This window comes from Polyodon spathula, chromosome 10, assembly GCF_017654505.1.
Source record: "Polyodon spathula isolate WHYD16114869_AA chromosome 10, ASM1765450v1, whole genome shotgun sequence".
NCBI lineage: Eukaryota > Metazoa > Chordata > Actinopteri > Acipenseriformes > Polyodontidae > Polyodon > Polyodon spathula.
In genome coordinates this window covers 2950294-2975298 of record NC_054543.1, presented here as the reverse complement: position 1 = coordinate 2975298, position 25005 = coordinate 2950294, and the positions used below count along the sequence as shown (strand labels likewise).

The 25005-nt window shown below is 38.8% G+C and overlaps 1 protein-coding gene across 3 annotated transcripts in view; it reads left to right on the top strand.

The window, feature by feature from the left end:
• The first annotated feature begins 8837 nt into the window (after nucleotides 1-8837).
• The window catches only part of LOC121321785 (collagen alpha-1(XVII) chain-like), a 34073-nt gene continuing 17905 nt past the window's right edge, over nucleotides 8838-25005 (top strand). Inside the window, exons 1-21 of one of the 3 annotated variants that reach the window (XM_041260985.1) lie at nucleotides 8838-9057; nucleotides 14975-15048; nucleotides 15757-15807; nucleotides 16219-16323; nucleotides 16732-16872; nucleotides 17550-17597; nucleotides 17911-17958; nucleotides 18103-18150; nucleotides 18753-18896; nucleotides 19239-19412; nucleotides 19611-19682; nucleotides 20220-20297; nucleotides 20836-20913; nucleotides 21080-21241; nucleotides 21826-21915; nucleotides 22180-22224; nucleotides 22575-22724; nucleotides 23140-23391; nucleotides 23776-23820; nucleotides 24345-24371; nucleotides 24890-24916. In XM_041260985.1, the coding sequence (XP_041116919.1) occupies nucleotides 14985-15048; nucleotides 15757-15807; nucleotides 16219-16323; nucleotides 16732-16872; nucleotides 17550-17597; nucleotides 17911-17958; nucleotides 18103-18150; nucleotides 18753-18896; nucleotides 19239-19412; nucleotides 19611-19682; nucleotides 20220-20297; nucleotides 20836-20913; nucleotides 21080-21241; nucleotides 21826-21915; nucleotides 22180-22224; nucleotides 22575-22724; nucleotides 23140-23391; nucleotides 23776-23820; nucleotides 24345-24371; nucleotides 24890-24916 (1849 nt within the window). In that variant the 5' untranslated portion in view covers nucleotides 8838-9057; nucleotides 14975-14984. Of the gene's footprint in view, nucleotides 9058-14971; nucleotides 15049-15756; nucleotides 15808-16218; nucleotides 16324-16731; nucleotides 16873-17549; nucleotides 17598-17910; nucleotides 17959-18102; nucleotides 18151-18752; nucleotides 18897-19238; nucleotides 19413-19610; nucleotides 19683-20219; nucleotides 20298-20835; nucleotides 20914-21079; nucleotides 21242-21825; nucleotides 21916-22179; nucleotides 22225-22574; nucleotides 22725-23139; nucleotides 23392-23775; nucleotides 23821-24344; nucleotides 24372-24889; nucleotides 24917-25005 lie in introns of all 3 variants that reach the window. The other 2 variants (XM_041260986.1, XM_041260987.1) reach the window with 2 other exon arrangements.

Sequence of the window (25005 nt, the reverse complement as noted above, 5' to 3'; positions counted from 1 at the left end):
CAGCGCATGTGTAAAATTTCCCAGTGCACCCTGGGGGATGCAGTTGAAAATGTTTTTTTTTTTTTTTTTATTTATTTTTTTTTTATTTATTTTAACCAAGATGAAATAACTGTTGAAGAAATAGTCGGAACACGACTGCTGCGGCTACACATGTACTGTATTGTATTTAAACAACCGACCCAATACAATCATTACTGTTTTTATATTGTCTAATTTTGAATCAACATATTGTCCAAGAGTAAATTGTAAAATTGTGTTCCAACAAATGTTTCCATAAACGTTCCACAAACTCTAGCGTCTGATAGCATGACACTATGTAATATTTTAGTGTTTGGGACTCCATATTAAATACATAAACTATAACATCAGAGAAACTAGCTTTATTTTATTTGAGTTTTTATTATATTTAAATTTCCTTTCAGATTTTTTCTTTATAAGGCCTTATTAATAATAAATAAATCACACAGATGTTTCCTGCACAATAAACTCAAGTATGTATAAAAAGCTAGTCTTAAATTTCATTGTAAGAAGCCTTTAGGAGTTGAATAAAATCTTTTGTGATGCATAATATTGGAGAGTTGTTTGTTTGCCACCATTGTTGCCAGGATACACAGCACTAATGTTGGAAATTATTTTATAATACTTTTGATGCCCAGAATACCCAATAGTGTTAATTATTTTTCTTTCTGTTAACAATGGGTCCAAGTTTTTTAATTCCATTTACAAGAAATAATATAAATACATAAGTAAATAAATAAGACAAGCAAGAAACAACACAAATTATTATTTTAACCCTAACTGCGCCTAATCTTGTTCTTGATAGATTTATAACACCGTGTCTTCTTTCTGGAAAAATGGGGAAATGTTTGCACTAGTGGTCTAAAAAATTTGACTTCGATTTGTAATCCCTCCAGTTTACATGTGTCAGTGGAAGTGTTGACAGATGTAGAAATCATTTGAGCCTCTTTCTTCTGCTTTTGTTAATGTTAGGGTTTTGAGTATGGGAATATTGACTCAATAGACTGTGTTGATAGTAAATTTATCTGTCAAAGATCATGTAACAAAAATGTTACAAGTTACTGGGGTCATGTTAGCTTGTTAGTGTTATCATAGGATCACTTGAGTTCCTCAATGAAAAGTAAAACTATAAAAGAATATAAAGTTATTGGTAGAGGTATTGTTTTTGTTTTTGCTATTATTAAAATCAGCAGATTTGTTGAGGTCGGCTGAAGCACAGAGCGCATCATGTACGTCAGCACATGCAAGTTCATTCAAATCCCTTTGTCTGTGGTCTGCACCATCCTCCTGGTAGCAGATTCTAAACATGCAAGACTGCTGGAACAAAAGTTAATATGAAAACACGTGCACATTGCATGGATACCACGCAGCACGTTCCCAGCCAGGGAATCATGTGGGCACCCTTCCTATATCATCTCTGTAGATGTCATAGAACCCTTAAGACTGCAGCTCTTATTTTCAAGGGGGCTCTGGTCACCCTCCTGGGCAACCCAGGGAGCAGGACCTTAGAACCTGAGGGAAATGAAAAGCATTGGATTACTGTACATTGGATCTCTGATTTTTAAGTTTGATTAAATTTAGCTTAGTCTTAAGACTAGAGGTTTTTTTTATGGTTCTATTAATCTTTTCCTGTTTTTTTACAGGAACATTGGGGTCTGTTTAGGTTTTAGACAAGGAATTTGGATACATTTTGTTTTAACCCTGTGTAGTATTTAATAAAATAAGAATAAGAAGTTTTCTGGGTGAATACCAGGAGTGTAATATTGTAGGGCCAACAGAAAATCAAATCAAGGCAGTGCAGGTAAACTGCACTTAATAATTAGCTCAACACATGTCAATTCTTGTTAAAAATCTATATTTTTGAGACAGATTCAATAAATGACAGATCCTTGATGATGGGATCTGAATGCTCAGTCTTAACTTCCTTTTTATTTTTGGGTCACAAGAAAGAAACAGGGAACTGTTAAAGCCAAACCAAGGGTTTTATACCCTATAATTTGACTTGTGTCTGACATGACTGTATCTCCCTGCACGGCTCATGAGTTATTCTTTGTACTTCCCTGCGTATTCCTGTAATTCATACCCTGCACAATGTTATTCTGAGCCCTGAGGCAAAAAGGTGGGCAGATGAGCCCAACCCAGCGGCATCTTGAATTTCACAGCCTCAGCTTTCTTATTTTACCCGCCTCGGGGGGGTCTGATTTTAACCGCTTGCTGAATTCGAGACAGCCGCCTAAACTGATGTTTCGCCTTTTTTTTATCTTAGATTGTGACTCAAGAGTCAGTATTTTGTTGTCAGTTAACAAAAAATCAAACTGTAAACATGTAATCCATGTTAATCCTAACTATGACTCAACCCATATCAGCAAGGTAAAGACGTAACAGTACCAATGTGAAGTAAAGATGTTAATTCAAAGTAGCCAGGGTAGACATAATGTAGACAACCTCCTATCTTGTAAAGCACTTTGTGATGGTGGTCCACTATGAAAGGCGCTATAAAATTAACAAAAAACAAACCTGGACCTGTGTTGGAGTCTGTGTGATGTTTGCAGTACCTCCACCATCTACAGGAGTTGGAGTGTGGTCATTGTTAGGGTTTGAGTTAGGATGCATGTACTGCCTTCTGCAAACTCCACTAACCTGTGATGTGGATCCACAAGATTAATTTCAAATCTCAGCTCAGCCTGCCTGTGATCACGTGGGTGTATACGTTATACAAGCAGAGCCCCTACCGTATTGGGAATTTGGAAAAGACGTGTTTTGGTTGGGCTAATGTAGAGAACATAGACGTACAGACCAATCAGATGTTAACTTAAATGCATGACGACTTAATCTCGACCCAAGGTGAGGGATTGTGTTTCACTTCTTTGTTACAAGGTGAAGAACATGCCTCAGTTGCTGACAGCAGTGCGTTTAATCACAAGACCTCACAGTACATTTAAATAACTCATAAACACGATAAAATGTACCACATGTGAGTGTCAAAATGCTTGCAAATGAACAAAAGTTTTGTTAAGTCTAGAATTGTTCCCTGGCACAGAAAGAGATTCCTCTATCATGCTAGCATTCTAACTACACCCTTACTGCTATTATCTGAAAAAAGGTAATACATTTGTAGATTTCTTTGTGCACACATTTAGTAGGTTTCTAGTTTGTAATCTGGGCTGTAAGAAAAGGTGGACACAGTCAGCTAGCCATTCACTGGGCTCAACTTGTCAATTAACACAGTCCTTTCACTTCTTCAGTAACCCCATTCATGAATCTGAGACCCTGTTTACATTGCACCAGTCTTTCTTTTACTTTGTGAAGAAGCTGGCATCTCCAATGATTTTCAAGTGCTGTCAATGCAGACCCTTTCTTTGTCATAAAAGGCTGCAGTGTCTTTTCTGACCATTGGCTACCATTCTGCACCATCTACTAATGATTTACAGGTAACTGAACTGGGGTTTGGGTATTGGGGTTTTATAGACCTCAACAACAATTAAGCTATTCTGTTATCCACTCTTCTGGCATTCAATATCTGCTCTTACAAGTCTCTCTGATCTTCTAAAAGAACAGAAATAATGACATAAATAATGATCACTCGTCTGAAGTCTCTCACGGTCCCAGCTTGCCAGAGTTTTCGCTGGAATGTATCCTGAAGGCAGTGATGAGGATGTGGAATAATGAAAGCTATGCTGTGCTGTAACCTCTTTTTAAGTCCTTCTTAAAGTATAGCTCCAAGTCAGGCCACTCCTTAGATATAGATTTTACAATCTCAAACCTATATTTATTTTCCAAGTTTAAAGAAAAAAATCCAACACTATGCAGGTACATTATAATTACTATTTCATAATGTACATTACTTAGAGAGAATTGAGGGATTTTTTTTTGATCTGGGAGGGCTTGAATTTTAAATGCAATATTTGTATGTATAGGTTTCCTTGTGAGACTGTTGTTATACTCATGAGAGGCGAGAATGTTGCTTGGTTGTTACCCCTTTATTGTTTAGATTTTAAAGTAAGTTCAGTCATTTTGTTTATCAAAAAGAGGTTCATATTTTTTAAAGGTGGGTGTGAGTAGGAAAAGAAGAAGAGACGTTTTGAGGGGTTTAATATTGCCTTTCCCCTTGTTTACAGTTGACACTATTGTGTGACTTAGATACTTTACAAGGAAAACCTCTGCTGCACTACAAACACTTTACCCATGGCTAGCACACATGAAAACACTTTACCCATGACTAGCACACATGAAAACACTTTACCCATGACTAGCACACATGAAAACACTTTACCCATGACTAGCACATGTGGGCACTACATGTGTTGCTGTTGACTAGAACACATGGACACTATATGTGTTACTGTTCCTGTTCTATATTCAGTATTTTGCTCCTATGGTGTGTTGTTTATGAGTCACTCAGGTGTTTTGGATACCCACCCAACACCAGCCCTGTAACCCAAGTACAGCACACAGGGTACATTCCATGAATGTAGTGTGCTGGAGAGGATCCAAACATTCCCTATGACTGAAAAGCATGTCAGTTTTCAGGGACGGGAGTAACAAAGGTAAGCTTTGTTTGTGTGCTTGGTTGTTACCGAACCCCCTTTACTTATTCTGCACGACTGACTAAGAGTTACATCTCTCTTCTCATCCTGTCTGCCTGTGTGCACTCTGAGACAAGGTCAAGTGAAGCAACTCCTCTGCTGTAAAAGCAGCTTCATGTTAGGTTAGACCATATTCAATCCAGTTAGAGACTGACACTGAAAAATGACTGCATGTGTTGCAGCATATTAATATTGTGTTGCCCTTTTTGTATAACAATTCTTTGTTGCCCACCCCTCCCTCCACTCCTCCCTCCAGGGATTTAGAACATGTTTGGTTTTGGTATGTCTGTTTCTGCTTACTTGGCAACTAAATAACCATATAGGCCTATTAAATATATTACTGTTAAATATGTATAAACTGGTAGTCTTATTTATATTTCCAAAACATTGTTGATCAAGATACTGTGTAACTTTCATAGGATTTTGTCTTGAATTACTTGTGTAGTGACTAAGGTTTAAAATCAAATTTTCTACCCACTTATTGGCTGCAGAACCTCTTTCACTAACCTTCTTATCAGTGCTTAGTTTACTTACATTTTCTTAGCTTTTGAAACATCTATGGATCTGAGTGTTAGTAGAAACTATAAATCAGACACCTTCTTCATGTTTTCCATAAGGTATTAAGGCAATTTACAGGCACTGATGTACTAGCTTGTAGAGTAATACTAACACAGTACCGGCATGCAATCTACAGGCACTGATGAACTAGCTTGTAGAGAGGTATTAACACACTACTGGCATGCAATCTACAGGCACTGATGAACTAGCTTGTAGAGAGGTATTAACACACTACTGGCATGCAATCTACAGGCACTGATGCAGTCATTCTTGCATCATACAGCTTCAAGTCACTGCCACCACCGATGTGTACTTGTTTGAAATAGCTTCTGCTAATTAAAAAGCCCTTTGGAGTGTTTTAGCTCAAAGAGATATAAAAGTCTTAGGATATTCAGCATTATTATACTGTATATTTTAAAAATAAAAACAAAATAAGCATTTCCATGACACTGAAGGACATTTAAGGGTTTTAAAACTCTTTTAATTATGTCTGTTTTGTTTTTTTTGCCAGATTAAAGCATAGTGTTGGACCCATCATGCATTTGGATTTGCAAAATACATATAAAGAAAAAGAATTGAATCCCAGAGTGGATATTTGATAAGGCGTGTCTGGGACGAGCGTGTGCCTGTCTGGAGAGGAAGGGAAATGCCTGGGGAAAGCAGGTGCACTAGTGGTGTGTCAGGGAGCTGTGGACAAGGATGTGCTGACTTAACATCTACAGGGTAGATCAGCTCAAGAGCCAACTATTCAATGAGCCAAATCGTGGAACTATCAGGGTCTGAGGCTGATCAGAAGCTCTTAAAACACCTACTGGGTTGCCATACAGATGTTTGTTGTTTCCCGGTCTAAGGACTAATGAAATCAAAATTAATTTCAATCTAGTTTTCTCTCTTTGAGTTTAAGTGATGTTCAAATTTGGCTTGAACTTGAACTCACAGCATCGGGTCACATAGGCCATCTCCTGAAGGCTGGTGTGCTTTTGCAAAAAAAAAAAAAAAGTGTCAGCTCGTGCAAGACATATTCCAAGAAAACCAAGGGGGCAATTCTGCTAGTGGGGGGTGGTGATTTACAAGTATCTGTGTGAGGAGCCAGGAGCCATACCCAAAGACAAAGCATCTGGATCCTAGTATTGCTCAAGAGTCCTACAGAATTAGGATTCCCAAGCTGCTTTGTTCACGGTTGCTGATACTTGCATTTCACCATGACTGGGGAATGTGACTGTGGTTCTGTGTTGACACCTAGTGCTACTTTTCCTGAATGCAGATTCTGTTCCATGCACTGAATCCACTTTCAGGTGCTGTAGATGGCCGAGTTGAGTATTATAAACACATGTCAGTGGCCGTCTGTTTCAGCACAGCAAACAACGCTTGGGTCTCTGAACTGGATAAGGATTGCATTACCTAACAGCTTTCGGCCATCTTAAACAACATCTTCACGTCTTATCACCTCAATGTGATTGAACGGTTCAAAAGACAGCTCTTAAGAAGGCAAAGCTCCAATCGACTCTTATTGAGAATATGGAAACACATACTGCTTCTCTGCAAAGGCAGTTTATCAAGGCCATTGACGGACTCAAGGACAGTAATCTTGTACGAACATTTTCCGTCAGTAATAATACATTCTTCTCGATTTATAAGTATACTGCAAATAGAAATGGAGATAGCTAGATAATTTAAGAACATTTGTACCTTCCATGCCTTTGATAGCTTATTACACAATACATGCTGATCTTGCAGCCTGATATGATACTGCAGAATCTATGGTTAATAATGCAAATAATGTGCATTAAATGGTCACTAAATTTGAATGTAACCTTAACTGAATAGCATGCTGTCACATTGCTGATCCCGTGTGTTTTTAAAGGGGAGCCTCCCTTTTTATAATTTGATATTGTGAAAAACACTGAATAGTCAGACAACACACCAGTGATCAGAATAACCTCAAACTGCGGTGAGTAGATGTGCTGAATCAGCAGAAATATGTTGAGATAAATAATCCAATTGTGGTAGAATTCCAGAATTCTGACAGCTTTCATTGGAAATGGATAAACATGGGCATGCTTAAAGGGAAAACATGTCTTCGATAGCAGTAATGCTGAGCTGAGTCATTTCTATCTGTAAACTACGTCTTGAGTAAGCAGAGATTTCCAGCTAATGTGACTCCAGTATAATTGTACTGCTGGGACTGACTCTCCACAGAACACTGCAAGGGCCTGTTGATATGGGGTGTGGAATTTGAAGCCACTCTATCATTTCTAGCTGTCTGAAAGCACCTTTCTGAAGAACTGGCTCCTCATTTTAGACTTTATGATTCACAAACAGCTTAACTCATTCCATGGCTTTAAAATGAATATAGTGAAAATATACATAAATTATACTTAAATAAAAATAAAATAAAGAAAATAAATCCTTTTGCATGGGGTTGACTTTTCGGAAGACTGCCCATGCCTGTTTTGTTCAGTTGCCAAACAAATTTAAACCGGCATAAAACATACCAAAGATTAGAAACATGTATGGTCTGCAGCTGGATCAAGTTATATCAGACTAAAGCAGGGTTTAACAAGAAAAAATAAAATAAAATAAAACAAAAGCACCCACAGAAAACATACCTTTATCTCAGACTCTTATCAGTCAAGTTGATTTCTTCTGATCTGGCTTTCACACCCACTACTGATAAAGCACTAGTGAGACTCCATACACATGACACAACAAACTTCCCTTGGTGTTACACCCTCTTTGCAAATATTCTGGCCGCTAAAAAGAAGCAGAGGCCATTTGATCCTACACCTGCTTATTATTATATAAATGTAATGGATTGAGGATAGAAATTAATTTCCACATTAATCTTGCGTCTTAAATGGCCAAATGCCCAGGTATTCCATACCTTCATATTTCAAGTGCATTTAACTTGCTTTACTATCTTTCTGTGATTGAACTTTCTTTCTTGTGCTTTACCCTGCCATTACTACTGTATATCTCCTTCAATCACTTTGTACTCAATGCAATACTCAATGTTAAGTTTCCTATCAATGGATCTATTTAATAATGCATACATGTGTTTTTAAGTTGTGGCAGGGCACATTCTTGAACTCCATAGAGTTTAAAATGTAATCAACTGTTACATCAGTACTTGAATAAAGACTAGGACTCAGCAGGCTGGTGCATGGATGGCATCGTTTTGGATACACTATAAGAAGGGTTCGAAGGAAGACGATTGGAGCTGCACACAGACTTCAGTTTGTTCTCCTCACCTTGGGGAGTGGGGTCCCTCTGGTTGTTGAGCTGTTAGTGGCCCTGTCTTCGGTAGAAGCTATAATAACCTCTTCAGTCACCGAAGGGCAACTTGTCGAACTCCATTGAGCTCAACTGTTATAAACATTTTAAATAATTCAAATTAAAAATCGTGACCGAAGTGTCACACTTTTGACAAGTGCTAGAGTCACCATTTCAAAATAATAATAAAAAAATATATTGTTTCAGCAGCAGTTAAATTCCACCATTACCGATATGTACATTATTATATTTAAGTAAATGTGTGTATCCCCAGGCAGAGTTTAAAAAAAACAACAAAAAAACAACAAAAAAAAAAAAAAACAAAAAAAAACCTTTTACCTCGTATGAATAGGCTGCAAAAAATCTGGGCGAGGTTCTAAACCACAGCGCCAGCATATCCAGGGGTGTTGACTTATTGATGTAGTCAGAGAGAAAGAAACGGGAAAAGTAATTAATAAAACAAGAAAGGGCTTACATTCTTCAAAAACCAATCATTAACAACACACCTTTACTGGGACAGGACACAAAAACTGCAGAACAAAGGGCTGTTCCCTATCAGAAAAATAGTCTTTCTGTGAACGGGGAGCTGCCAAAACATTTTCTGGATAATCTGAGCTCTCAGGTAGGAAGCATTATCGAAAGCGAGTGTAAGATTTAGAAAATCGATTTGCAGCCGTGCTTTTAAATGTGTTAACCAGTTCGGTGGATGCGGTTTGTTTGTTCTAATTTCTAAATGATATTACGGTATATTGGCATAGGTTATGTTATTTGGTTTTGCTGGGAGTCTCCATAAGCATTTACAGCGTGTATTGCAAGTGCGCTCAGATAAAATAAACTGTGGGCAGTGACTGTGTAGGAAACGGCTGCAACATTGCTTGTATAAAATGCATGCTTCCGTTATATAAGGTGTTTATAGAGATAAGAGATGCACATTTTGAATAGATTGTAAGACCTCTTCTTGTTCCCAAATATAGTATTATGGTTATGAAGTTTACTACATCAAAAATAAAAGTTGGTTATTACTTTTGAATGTATATATTTATTTTTAGATCCAGCGTCTTAAAAGTCGTTCAAATCATAAAGCGCACTTGGGGGAAAAAAAAATACTGGTAATGCATTACAATGTGACACTAAACAAATTGAAAAGTGTTAGGCTGCAGACAGTAAATGCACTGTATCTGCCGCTCGTAGCTGCACTGTGGAAACTTTCATTTGGCTTTACATATCAGTTAATGTATGCTCGAATTGCAGGTCAAAACGGTATTCAGAAGGCTAAAGGGGAACTAAACGGGTGTGTTACAAACCTAATGGTTTTGTTAACGGATGCGTTATGAAACATTTAACTGTGGTTTGTGGTTTGTATTTTACCTGAAAACATTTCTGCTCAGGTTACAGAACATACCCGTTCCAGCAGTATATTTAATTTAATGTGTTCACTGGTATTCTATTGCAATTAACTGCGGTCCATCCTCTCTCCTAAACCGTCAAAGCTATCCCAAGTTCGGCACTGCGGATACCATGATGTGACCAAGTGCATGGCTACAATAATCCCTGTTAAAAAACATTCTACGCATTATTTCGTTTTTACTATATTTTTTATTCACACTTATCTACTTGGATGGCGTGAACGTGTTCCCTATAGCTCTAAAGTAAAGGCTTGCGATCAGATTTCTGCGATCATTTGTTTTGACAGGGTGACACTGCTGCATTGCAAGTTATTTTGACCGTGCATGCAGATTGCACACGTTTTTGACACAATGAATACAGTGGGATATACAGAGATATAGAGACAACCTTTGCAAGGGTGAAACACCTGAGTATATATAAGAAAGCTGTTTGTGTGCTTTCCCAGACATTTGTTAAACATAGCCATTTCGCTTATGTATTATGCTATTAAGCTGTATTATGGTGCTTTCTTATGATTAGACAGTATGTATATACCACTGTTAAGTCAGTTGTTCACATATAATTGTCCAACTAAAAGGCGACACTCCCATGCAGTCTCTGCTGTATAGCCTCTACAGTGATGGCTAGGGGGTCAAGAAGAGCTACTTCCTTGTAGTGACCCCTGGGCAACGTCTCTGATGGCAAAAAGCTCTTCAAATCAAACTTGCCATGCAATGCTTAAGCAAAGCAATGTTGGGCATGGTTAGTACTTGGATGGGAGACCACCTGGGAATACTGAGTGCTGTAGGCTGCATGTTAAACTCAATTGAATATATATATATATATATATATATATATATATATATATATATATATATATAGAGAGAGAGAGAGAGTGATGGCTAGATTTCGGACCTGGGTGAAACATGGACTGAGATACATATCCTTTATTTTTCCAGGTAGAAGGTTAGAACTGTTAGAGGTACGACGATGATTGAAAGCAAAGGAACCTGATAATAGTAACCATGTTCACCAGCTTCGTCTAGGCCACCCAGTGCAGGACCACCACTGTCCTCTTGCAGGAGAATCCTAATTAGTCTTTTCTGATGATAGGCATTCAGTCTTTATTCTGTCTTGAGTCGAGCTGGTACCAGAAGCCTGCCATTATTTAACATGCAGTAGTTCTTGTGTTGCCAGCTATCTGTGATTCACTGTTAATAGACAAAGTGCCTGCTTTACTGCACACTGTTAGGGCTAGAATAAGATGAGGACGTTTAGGCACAACTCTTCCTTTTCTCCTCTTCAGTTCTTCCGATGAAGGGCTTTTTCTTAATAACTCATTCATAGCTGGTCCCTAAAGTTTAAACAGCACTCGCATGGTCTCATATATAGATTCTAGGTTATAGGTATGGCTTTGAATATCAAAACACCATTAACAGTCAAAGCTATTACCCAATCGTTTTTTAAATTTGTTTTTGGGCTTATGAGTATTTTTCATTAGTTTCTTATTTGTTGTGGAATTGTAACTGTTGTTTTTGCCTTTCAGAAAAAGGAGTAAATAGCTTTGAGAATCCAGCCCCTTGTTATTTATTACTGACAATCAGAAGAGGAATAGTAGAGTATTGCTAGCATGCCTTTTCTATTCCTCTCATTGGTTTACTTACACTCCCTGCAGCAGGACAGCTGGCATGCACCTATAGACCTGATACTGGTAATATGATAATGATGACATATCATAAGTCTAGGTTTGCAGCAGTTTGAATAGTTTCAGCAGTAGCACACACCCTTAACTAAAGTAAAAGGTATATCCTGTGCAAACATAAAGTTATACGGAAAAGTTATAAAGTATCTCAAAAAAGTATATAAACATTATTTTCTTTCTTTCTTTAAACCAAGCGTTGGTTTATAGTAATGTCCAAAACTGGTCCCATTCACATTTTTTGGGAAACTTCAGACATTTTTTCACATGTTTTAATATTCTACCATCATTGTAAAGTGTGTGTGTGTGTGTGTGTATATATATATATATATATATATATATATACACATTTGTGTGTTAACACACCTGCTGTAATTTAAATGCTTCAGAGCATGAATTTTAAAATTTTCAGTACAAAACTATATTAATAATCATGATTTATTCCTCAAAATGAAGGATTGCCATGTTTTTAAATATGCTTTATTATATTTTTCTGGGCTTTGCAATGCCTGCCTATGCTTTCCCATGTTCTCACTCTGCTTTATTACAATTTGCTGTGCTTTACTACGATACGCTTGTATAAGGGAACTTTTACACTACATCTACAGTATAAAAGTAGACTTCTATTTTATTTTAATGGCCCATACTCTTCAATGACATAATTACGTTAAGTAGTACTGCCCTCCTGTGGAAATATGGTACTACACATCAGAGCCTACAATCCAGTGAACATGCCACTACGTTTGCCTAATATCAGCATTTTAATTTCTATGTGTTTCATTGTAGTACTACTGCTAGGTTGTGATAAACCTTTTACTTAAATGAGGAACATACGCATTGATCAATATTAAGTCAAAATAACCATATTTTGCAGATTTTCAGTGTCAGATATTCAATGCATTAATTAATTTTTTATATGTGGTTTAATTGTGTTGTTTTTTTAGACACACGGATACTGGATTCATTCAAAAAAGACTATTATCAGCAAAATGCTTTAATTTGATAAAATATCCAATGTGTTTCCCCTTTGTCTGGCTGACATGCAATCGTCTAAAGTCTCTTAAAAGGTGTGCAGTGCTTTGAGTTCAAGTGCTATTGGCATCATAGGACTACGTATATGTGGTGCTAATGGTAGTAAAGATGCCTTTTTAACTAAAGACGTAGAACATTAACCTCCCAGCCAATAGCAATGGTTTAAATAACCCTACACACATTCTCCTAATGGGAGCGTTTGCAGTGAATGGGACAGCTGTAATTCACTCTCTGTTGGAATTCTACTTAACGTGTGTGAGTTACTGGTCTTCAGTGCTTGGTTAAAAGTGAACATGGCTCTGCTTTATTTCAGTTGCAGTTCGGATTGTGTACTGAGAGGAGGAGTAGAGCAGACTCTTTATCAAACACATTTCACCAAAAAGTTGTTTAGAGATACATTGTTGTTCTCTTTTCTGTGTTCACATGTATTCCGGTTCAGAGACCCGTTCCTTGGTGTTCTTGTTCTCTTTTTTGTGTTCACATGCATTCCGGTTCAGAGACCCGTTCCTTGGTGTTCTTGTTCTCTTTTCTGTGTTCACATGTATTCCAGTTCAGAGACCCGTTCCTTGGTGTTCTTGTTCTCTTTTCTGTGTTCACATGTGTTCCGGTTCAGAGACCCGTTCCTTGGTGTTCTTGTTCTCTTTTCTGTGTTCACATGTATTCCAGTTCAGAGACCCGTTCTTTGGTGTTCTTGTTCTCTTTTCTGTGTTCACATGTATTCCAGTTCAGAGACCCGTTCCTTGGTGTTCTTGTTCTCTTTTTTGTGTTCACATGTATTCCAGTTCAGAGACCCGTTCCTTGGTGTTCTTGTTCTCTTTTCTGTGTTCACATGTATTCCAGTTCAGAGACCCGTTCCTTGGTGTTCTTGTTCTCTTTTCTGTGTTCACATGTATTCCAGTTCAGAGACCCGTTCCTTGGTGTTCTTGTTCTCTTTTCTGTGTTCACATGTATTCCAGTTCAGAGACCCGTTCCTTGGTGTTCTTGTTCTCTTTTCTGTGTTCACATGTATTCCAGTTCAGAGACCCGTTCCTTGGTGTTCTTGTTCTCTTTTTTGTGTTCACATGTATTCCGGTTCAGAGACCCGTTCCTTGGTGTTCTTGTTCTCTTTTCTGTGTTCACATGTATTCCGGTTCAGAGACCCGTTCCTTGGTGTTCTTGTTCTCTTTTCTGTGTTCACATGTATTCCGGTTCAGAGACCCGTTCCTTGGTGAGCTGTTGGATGGTTCTTATTTGCTGCCACTGGCCTGGAACTTTTATTGTTTGTTTGTTTCTTTTTTTGTCAATAAAATATTGTATTGCTTTTGAATATTGATACAGAAAGTAAATTAATGTGTTCCTTATATTATACAAGAATCGTTGCTGTAACACGTTTGAAAGAATCATTGCTGTCATACATTTGAAAGAATCATTGCTGTAATGCATTTGAAAGAATCGTTGCTTTAATGCATTTGAAAGAATCGTTGCTGTAATGCAATTGAATGAATCGTTGCTGTCATACATTTGAAAGAATCATTGCTGTAATGCATTTGAAAGAATCGTTGCTGTAATGCATTTGAAAGAATCGTTGCTGAAATGCATTTTAGCATTTTGTATTTTAGTGTATATAATACAACTGCCTTCTTCCAGTAGTACCATATCTCATTGATTCAATCTTTTTCACATCTCCCTTATTCCTGTTCATATAAGTTAAAACAATATGTACCCACCCCTGTGAGTTTCAGATATATGTTTGTAAGACTAAATGACTGATCTAATGGGTAATCGTAGGTATTTATATACTCCATTGCTTTTGACCAATATTTTGTGTAAAGAAAAGTTTTTTCCCAGGCGCCATATCCTATTTCTAACTGTATTACTTAAATACAAAGAAAGGGCAATACTTTCAGCAAGCATATTGGCAAGGAAAATCATTTTGTGTCCCTGGGAAGAATCACAACCCCCCTCTGTTGCAGAATGGTGGAATGGTCTAAGAGAAGCCTGGAACTTTTACAGCAGTTCTGTTTACCTCACACAATAAACACAGGCACCCTAAACGACCCGGTTTCCATCTGCAATGCAAAACCAGTCTCTTGTACCTTTTTATATAATTGCCATTTATAATTGAATTCACCTCTCTGATATTATAATTCATCCACAGATCTCAGTTGTAACGACATGCTTTCTGTTCTGCAGTCCTGCCTCTAGCTCCTATGCATTGAACACTCATTAGCTAACGTCTTCCATCAATGCAGTTCTGCCACTCTGCAATCCTAACTGAGGTTTACAGCTAGCATTGCATAACTGTGGTGAGGATGCCCAGCATCAGACAGGGATAGCGAAGGGTGCCGATTTATTATTGATCTGTCTGTCGCTGAAAACTAATCATAATAACATTACAGTTAAAAACAAAACCATGAATGTGTGTCCTTTTTTTGTTAAGCAGTGAACATGGAATGGACAGCTTAACAACAAAAATGAGTACAAATTCCTCTAGGAGTTTTGGGACATCCGGCAACAGTAAGCACCTCCTGTTTTCATTTCTCAACATTATTATTATTTTTTTTTTGTTGTGATTTTTATTTTCTACACACAGAGAAACCGATGGCAATTCATTTTGAAAACTAAGCTTGTCCCCCCTGCTTCTGAAATGTGCTGAATAGGGAACAGATACCTAATCCATTTCCACGTCCCTCTACTCCCTTCAGCCTCTAGGAATGCATTTTGGTACTTTAAGGTTCTTTGGGGGAAATTATTATTATTATTTTCAAATGCAATGTATTCAAACTGAAATAACTAATATTTGATAAAATCCAGGATCCTACAAAAGTCATAGTACTCCAAAATACTCCATGTACACTAGGACAGATTGGGACAGTTCAGGCTTTTCAACTCATACTTCAATGCATTCTGGTAAGTGTAGTCATGCTGTGAAAGGTACCTGAGGCACATAAAATGTACTAGAATGCATTGCAATGTGAGTTGAAAAGCCTGAACTGTCCCAAACTGTCCTAGTGTACATGGAGTCATATGGTAACCCTACCATTACAATCTGCCCCAAACTGTCCTAGTGTACATGGAGTCATATGGTAACCCTACCATTACAATCTGCCCCAAACTGTCCTAGTGTACATGGAGTCATATGGTAACCCTACCGTTACAAAAGAAGATATTTCTTGTCGACCAACATATTTACAGTTTAACCAAACTTGTCTCCCTTCTTTACAGGTGTAATAGAAACTGTGACCACCACTAGCAGACTGACAACCTTACCTCCCAGTAAGATAGTGTCCAATTATTATTCCTTTCAATGCCATTACCAGCTTTTGGTCAAGTACTTCATGTATAATCTATTTGTATTTTAACTTTTCACAACTTGAAGTAAATATGCAATGCATTTTTGAGGAATTCACTCACTACAATCGGTATTTATTTAATTTATTTGTAAGTCTTGGTCAAAGTGAGTTTAACTGATAGCAATAATAATAATAATAATAATAATAATAATAATAATAATAATAATAATAATAATAATAAAATCATTAACTTTCAATAATGAGCAACATATCCCAAAACATGTCTATGTGTTTCCACAGGGAAATAAAATATCAAATGTTTTCAAATAAAATATCAAACGTCCCATGTGGGAATGATCTGATTTTGATTTGTTGTGATTTTTATGTCCACTAGGGGGCAGTAGTGGGGGCAGCGGCGGCGCAGGCAGTGGGCAGAGGAGCGTTTCTTCCATGGAAAGACAAGTCACCTCACACGGCAACACTAGTTATTTCTCATCATGTAAGGGGTATCACATTTTATAAGAAAACACTGTACCTATATAAGTAAAAAACTAGGCAAGAAAACATGTAACACATACCATATAGTTGTATTTCTAAACATGTTATAAACTGCAATGTACGATTTTGGCTTCCTTCTATTTGCTTATAGATATACTTTATGCTGTAAGCTTTAACCACTCCATTATATACTCCATGATATATTCACTCTGTGGGGAAACTTGCATTACAGTACATGGCATAATTAAAGCAAATTCCTTGCATGTCACAGATGTCTCTCCAAGAATAACCGTTGTATACCCAGCCTCAGTTCTTCAGTATTAAGCTGTGAGGTGTGATGGGCACTGTGCTGGAGTGCTCACATGGACCCATTGTATGGTACACCTGAGTTTCTCCTCTCTTACCTCAGCTGGCGGGGGTGGCAGCTCAAAGGGGAATTTCAGCTCCTCTGTGTCTCACCGAGGCCAGGGCTCCAACTCATCACTTGCCTACTCCCCCAGCTCCACCCTCGAGAGGAAGGTCATCGTCAACCGCCAAGGAGGATATGAAGGTACAGCACTCACCTGCCCTCTTTAAAGCACTGTGTATATTGCATATGCGCGAGGCAATGGAAGCTCAGCCCACCGCCCTCTAGTGGGGAGCTGGTCTTCTTCCCTGGTCTTCAGCAGGCTTAAAATTAAATCAAATCCTAACATTGCAACGAGATGCCGACTGACTTACATATAATGTGTCTGCCTGCCAAGTCTCTACTGTCTGTTTTACTTAAGGTTAAGTTATTCAACCCTATTAAAAAGGGTAGTTCTAATGGGCGGCATTGTTGTCGTGTGGCAGATTCATTGAGGCAAACTTTTTCAATAAGAACTTTTCCTTGATAATAAAAATTGAAATTCTATTTATATAGCACCTGTCATAGTGGACCACCCTCACAAAGTGCTTTACAAGATATGAGACTAGGGTGTGTGAACGATGCATCAGCTGCAGAGTCACTTACAACAACATCTCACCTGAAAGACAGAGCACAAGGAGGTTCAATGACTTGCTCGGGGTCACACAATAAGTCAGTGGCTCAGCTGGTATTTGAACCCGGGACCTCCTAGTTACAATCCCATTTCTTTAACCACTGGACCACACAGCCTCCTAATCAAGCCTCCTAACTGGCCTCATCAAGCCGGCCTGTTTGAATAGACCACACTGTATTTAATTTAACAGTCTGCTCTTCTGCTTTAGAGAGTTCAAGTGGGAACTCTTCACCGGAGTACACAAGGAAAGAATTCGGTAAGGCTTCCAATGACATTTCTGCTGTATATTTGTGTATTAGTCAGGTGGTTGTTTGGTATTTGGGTTTCTGGCACAGCATCGCCATCAAGTGGCTGTTTCATATAACTGCCGCTCTTTGACGCTCATGGGAAGCTGCTGACTGTAACCAGACTGGTTCCAGAGTTTGAGGGTCTGAATTGAACACTAAAATAAAAGGACAAATCATCATTCCCAAGCAGAGACCACATCCTTTTATCAGTGCTTCACCCACACTCTCCTTGCCTGTCTTTCAGTGTACTGAGTATCATTTAATAATCTCGATAATTAACAGGTTCAGTGTCAGGAATCTCAGCCACTAGAGGGAGAAGTCAGAGCAGAGGTATTGACGTTAAACACTTATTTATTATAAACACTGATTTATTTTAAAATTAAAAAATGTGGATCCCTGATCCAAATATGGTTTATTTTGCTGTAGTCATAAACACATCAAATCTCATGGTAAAAATCCTTCTTGTTTTTGCAGAAAGTGAAATAAGAGCAAGATTGCAGAGTGCCTCACCATCCACCAGGTGTAAGTAGATCAATCTGTCTGTATACAAAGTCTCAGTATCACAACAGTGGAGAAATCTGGGTCTATACAAAGTCTCAGTATCACAACAGTGGAGAAATCTGGGTCTATACAAAGTCTCAATATCACAACAGTGGAGAAATCTGGGTCTATGCAAAGTCTCAATATCACAATAGTAGAGAAATCTGGGTCTATACAAAGTCTCAATATCACAACAGTCTGCTTAGCTGTTTCTTGCTCATTTTTAATATAAAATTAGAAGTTGATATTTTACTTTTGTGAAAAAAAGGTGCTAGTCATGCATTAGAGATTAGGATATACATATTCCTTAGTATCTTGTATGACTTTTTAGTTACAGGCTCTACATTTGTGATAGCCGTCTATATATGTAAAGTGTAGATTTGCCAATACATTGAAATAATTATTTTATATTTTCCGTGTAGTAGTTGCATGATACTCACTTCTGCTGGGAGCAGGTATTTAGGGCACTACAGTGTCCCGGCTGCATCCAGGCACAATCCTCATTGAACAGCTATCAGCCCTGAAACACAATCCTGGCTGTAGGATTATCTCCCTGATGTGTCATTGTTTATCTCTTCTCTCAGGGACAGAGCTGGACGATGTCAAGAGGCTGCTGAAGGGGAGTCGCTCTGCCAGCGTGAGTCCCTCACGCTCATCATCCAACACCCTGCCCATCCCTAAGAAAGCCACTGTGGAAACATGGACCGTGACTGACAGTTCTCAGTCGGGTGAGGAATGAATACTGCTAATGATGATGTGCCAAGAACAGTTTTTTTTTTGTAAAGTCCACTCATTTATTTGAAGATATGGGATTTCCCAAAGAGGCTATGTACTGTATGTGTGCTAGTGTGGGTAAATGTAATCTTCAGTACCACCTCTATCTGTCTTCACATGCAATGAGTGCTGGAGGAGAGAGCTGGTCTGAGCAATCCCCAAACACAGTGCAGATACATGAATCCGATCCAATGTCAGCACACACCCCGTCACATTAATTTTGTTTGAGTATTTTTCTTGGGTCTGCTGGTTTTCTGTTTGCAGTCCCCTGACTATGTGTTTGAATTGTCCCTCAGTTTCAGAGCGGTATGACACAGCTATCCTGAACTCTGCTCTGCCTTCCTACACATGGAGCTCCACGCTCCCAGCAGGGTCTTCAATGGTCAGTGGGTATGGCTACCAAGCCAACGCCAACAACCTGTCTCCCAGCTCCTCCCTCATGACTGCAAATGCACTTTCCTCCGTGTCTGGTAAGTGGCGTGCACACAGAACTACAGCACGCTATTGCTGTACCCTGCATCCCTCTCTCCCTTTCTATTACTAAAGAGTCGTACTGTCACACTGCTGTCATAGAAAAGGATCCCACTGCTCCTTTGCATTTTAGGAACTAATAGAGTTAGTATTAATTCCCACCCAAACCTTCTCTCTATGTCTCTGATCTCTTACAGTGCAAGGAGTCCAGAACAACTTGGCTTTGAGCCCGGCTCCATTGAGCAGCAGTCTAACCACGAGCTCCACAGGTGGGTTACGCGCTGCTTCATTGTCACATTACTGCAGCTCCCACAGGCTTCAATGGAAATGAACTTTTAATTTCCAGCAGAGTGCGCCAGAGAGCTTTTAGGAAGTTAATGAGCTGTATACAGTACCATTGTTAACAAGAGGATTTCTGCTTAGGGTTTGTTTAATACTCCCTTCCCTCTCTTAAGCACTGTATTAACAAATGTACTGTATATCCAGATGACGAAAGAATGGCAGAATTAGCTGGCAAAATAAGATCGAACTTTCTGCAAAGTGTTTTAAAGACCGTCACCAAAAAACAATCTACTGTTTTTGTAAGAAAGAAAAAATAAAACAATGTAACTGAACCAACCATTACTATTTTATACTGTATATGTCAATTATGATAAACATTCAATCATTTTGTCATTTTGGTCCACAATATCAAAGGAATGATCCAGCAGGATCCAGATATTCCTTGGATAATTTTACAGTATAAATGACATAGCTTTTTAATGTTCTCCCTAAAACATGCTTGCTATCTATCCATCTCTGTGCAGTGTATGGTGTTCAGAATAACCTGGCTCACAGCACTACCCCTGTCCTGGGCATCTCCAATGGTACCCACAGCCCCACAGGTCAGTGATGAGGGACACCCAGCTCCTCTGGTGTTAGCAACTTCATTTCCAGGCTCTCATCACACACAACCTCCATACTGAGGACAGAATAGTTATGTGCAGAACACAGAGTCCTCCAAATAGAAACTGCTGTTCGAACAAACAGAGGTATTTGTTCAATTTGAAGAAAAACAATACAATTTTCCACCTGATTATAGAAGTGAAAACTAACATTTAAAAAGTAAAAATATTCAGTTTTATGCACATCGATAATAATATTATTATAATATTATTATAATTATTTATCAATATTGCATTATTATATTATATTATTATAGATAAGAAATTGATTCTTCTTCTTCTTCTTCTTCTTCTCCTCCTCCTTCCTGACCTGGTGGTTTTTGGGGTAGAGAGGTTGAATAAAATCAATTAGTTAGGTTTATCAGGCTTTTTAGAAGGTGTTTGATGTGTGATATTAGAAGCCTGTTGTGACTTTTGATTAAACCCAACATTATTACAAATATACGTTTTGAGGTAACCTGCTTTCCTTGTCCAACAGTGTACGCGATGCAGAAGAATGTTTCCGCAGCCTCTCAAGGACCTGCTGTGACTAGCACAGGAGTTTCTACCACTACAGGTGAGTCAGATTGATCGAGTGACTCGACTCACCTTGGATGAGAATGGAGAGGCTGATCTACCAGATCAGATGGTACTGAGCATGGGAGCCACATGCCCTTGAGACATTCCACTGGGTAAAATTAAAAAGAAGAGCAGGTATTGCTAATCTGCCGTGTTTCTTTCAGTCTCGCAAAGCAGAGATCAGATCGACGATGTGTTCCGGAAAGACTACAAGTTCCTGCTGCTGGAGAAGGAGAACATGCCCAGCAAGAAGGAGACAGAGCTGCTCATCATGGCAAAAGACAGTGGCAAGCTCTTTACCACCACCGCCAGCAACGGAACCTGCAGTGAGCGCTTTCTAGCTTTCCATGTACAAAAAACTGACAAAAAATATCAAATCGAACATGAAATACAGTACTGTGCTACTATTATGACTTCCGGTAGAGTCTTGCAGTATTATTTTGTAATTTCTTTGATTACATGATGTTAAATAAAAGTTTAAATTATATATATATATATATATATATATATATATATATATATATATATATATATATATATTCTGAGTAATGACTCAGCACAGAAGAATGTCTTACTGACTCCAGGGTACCCATGTGAGGACTTGGAAAACCCATAGGTTTATCTATTTTTCCTGAAACTAGGTTGCTGTAATTCCTTCAAGATCTGTGTATTGGTTTAAGGATTGAATTGTCCACACTTTCTCATTTGAATGGCGAGATTGTCTTATCAATGTTATATTTATTTAACTGTCCGTTTTGCTCATTAGTTTGTATTCATGTACAGTACTTGAGGTTAGAGTGACAGCATCATCACATTTCACGTTCTTTTTCAATGCATTTTGATTTTTAATAGTTGCACAATTACAATTGTTACTATTTGCGGAAACAGTGCATGTCGTGTGTTTTGAAAGGCTCCTTTTCTGACGACACTCTGAAGAGAGAGAAGATGATGCTGTCCAGCTCTGCGGATACTGGGCTGAAAGCTGAAACAAATCCACACTGTAAGAATGATCTATAAACAAAGGAGGGTGACTGCCCTTTAACATTGACACCAGCATGCTTTTACACACAGTTTACCAGCAGTGTTATTCTGCATGCTTTTACACACAGTTTACCAGCAGTGTTATTCTGCATGCTTTTACACACAGTTTACCAGCAGTGTTATTCTTCATGCGTTCATAGACAGAAACTGCAATTGTTTGGTAGCGCTTTATTGATTAAGGGGAACTTGTGAATATTGATGACTTTTTAAATTACTTTTTTAGTTGGGTCTTCCAGAACAGCAACAAAAGACAAGGCGACTTATGCAGGTAAGAATTATAATTATTGTGAAGGCTGTAAAAAAAAAAAAAAAAAAAAATGTTGGTTTGTGCAGTCTGTTGTTAAATACTGTTAGTAGATTTCTCGACTGTAAATTTTCAGATTACAAATGTAAGATTGCAGTAGGATGGAAAGACACAGATTTGGCAGGGTTCCGCCATGGCTCCACATCATGTACTTTAAACACTGTTATATCCCACAGCTCCCTCCTGCCAGCACCATAGGATAGTAGCCTAAACACATGGCATGGGTCCTAAATCCTACAGAAGAGCATGTGTATGAGCTGCAGCATGTGGGGAATGTGATTTGAGTGTAACTCCCGTGCCCTCTTTCTCCTCAGAGATTCGCAAGGACGATGATTACGGCGGGGGCGGCGGCGGTGGAGAGGGTTGCTGTGGCGGATCGTGCTGCAGCTGGTGGAAGTGGCTGCTGGGATTGTTCCTGGGGTTGCTCCTCCTCCTGGGGTTACTGTTCGGACTCATCGCCCTGGGTAAGCAGAACCAGAGTGGGCTGCTTGAGGGGATCTCTGATGTGCATGTTTGTGTGTGTGTGCCTCTGTATTTAGCGCTGTATACATATTATAAATGGCACACATGTTCAGTGTAATTGTATTTAATTACCGTTCTATGCTAGCAGTGGAATGTCTTGCAGAATGATACAAGGGTGGCAGCAGATGCAGATAGATGTGCGTGGGTCTTGCTACAGTATGTTTGGCTGACTGTCTTTATTTGTTGATGCACGTTTGAGTAGTATTGTAACAGATGATGCAAGATTAAAATAACAAAATGGTTAATCTCTCGGTGAATGAAGAAGTACAAAGTGACGTGTTTGCAGAGACTGAGTTCTGAAGTGCTCTCCTCTTGGCCGCAGTGTGCGCTTCTCACAGCACTGTGTTGTTGTTTCAGCGAGTGAAGTGAATAAACTGAAGGAACGCGTGGCGGTTCTGGAGGGCTCTGGTCGGACCAGCCGTCTCACCTCCGTCAACATCGATGGCGCAGACCCAGCCTACTCTGAGCAAATCGGAGCGAGAGGGTCTGCGAGAAGCAGCCTGGGCACTGGGGTGAACCTGGGCTCAGATTCCACAGACTCGGACCTCCAGCTACAACGCACAGTGCAGCAGCTGCTGAGAGCAGAGCTACAGTCCGATAAAGTCCGAGGTAAAACACCTCCTGGACAATCCTCCACATCTTCCAGTGCCTTTAAACTATATCCCGTTCGGGGCTTTCCAAAACTGAGCTCACCCACACTTTCAAACAGACACTTCCCTGGCTTGTTCCTTAATCAAACGAATCTGCTATTACAGCGCTCATCCACTGGGTGGCGTGTGTTCTGTGGAGTGCTCTGATTCAACGAGACCACATTATATCATCAAGCTATGGAACTGCTCAATGTCTGTCACATGATTTTCTTCGGCGTGTATTTCCATCCTTGATATGTGTTTCATGTTTAAATCTTTTTTTTGGTTATGTAATATTATTCCTGTCAGTATATGGACCTATGAGGTCTGTTACTGATCGATGATGGATTGTCCTTTATTACAGCTTCACTCGCAGTTCAGGGTGAAAGGGGAGCACCAGGGCCTAAAGGTAAGAGAATATTGAATTAATTTGGTTGAAGAGATATTTTTTGTATACCCATGGAACCATGTGTAGCATACATGTCAGAAAAGAAGGGCTTAAAACCACGTGGGAAGAAACCGTCCCGAATCACTCTGCTGACCGTTGAGCTGCAGTTCAAGACTCTCCCAGCAGGTGTCACCATTACACAGTACCAAGAAGCCCATGAACAGGAGAATGATGAACAACTACTGCAGCAGATACAAATGTATGAAGTGCAGAAACATCAATGCTGTTGACCTGGCCTGGTCTGAGCTCCTCACAGTGAGAGTGGGCATTAGGGTCAACCTGTTTTAAGAAATGTTTTTCTCAGGTTAAAAGTTTTTGTAAACTGAAAATTTGATTTAATTTATCAGTTCTTAAAAAAAAAAAAAAAAGAAGCCACATATTAAACCTGTCTTTAAAGTATTATTGAATAGGCCCCAGAATGTCATCTTTTTGAAAACTTTTGCTGTTATCTTTCCAGTTTAATTTGTTGTGCTGTTTTATTTCAGGGGATCCTGGTTCTCCAGGTGTGAGAGGTATGTTTTTAGTTCATGTCATTACTTCAATTGCTACAGTAGCTAATTGTGCATGGATCCAGGTATTTTGACAGGGTGATATTGTAGGTGTCTGCTTCAATTAAACGATGAATGAAGTGGTTGTACCACCTCTATTTAAACAATAGTAACCTTAACTTTGATTTAAATGTAAATACACGTTATGGTTTTTTTTAATGTTTGTTTAAGCATGTTTTTTTAAGGATGAAAAGCCAATGTAAAATGAATATCAACACAATATCTATCTAATTATTACATAACTCTGTGGAGAGTCAAAGCATATTAAACAGAAGGACACAAAGACTGTCAGAGAGATTTGTGGAACACACACAGCTGGTTTCATGCCTGGTATTAACTTAGGTAAGGCAGTGCTAATCAGGGTCTGTGAAATTGACTGTCAGTATGCTACAGATTCATATCTGCCCTGTTTATATGCTAGTATTATTCTGGCTACACTGAAATGCTAGATTGTAATCCAAACTGTCTTTTTATTTTCACAGGAGATGCAGGTTTTCCAGGAGTACCTGGTAAGTATTCTCATTCGAAAGATGAATTGGATTCTATATCCAGGCTACCTAAATAATGCTTGCTCACCAGCTCTTCTAGCATGTGGTTC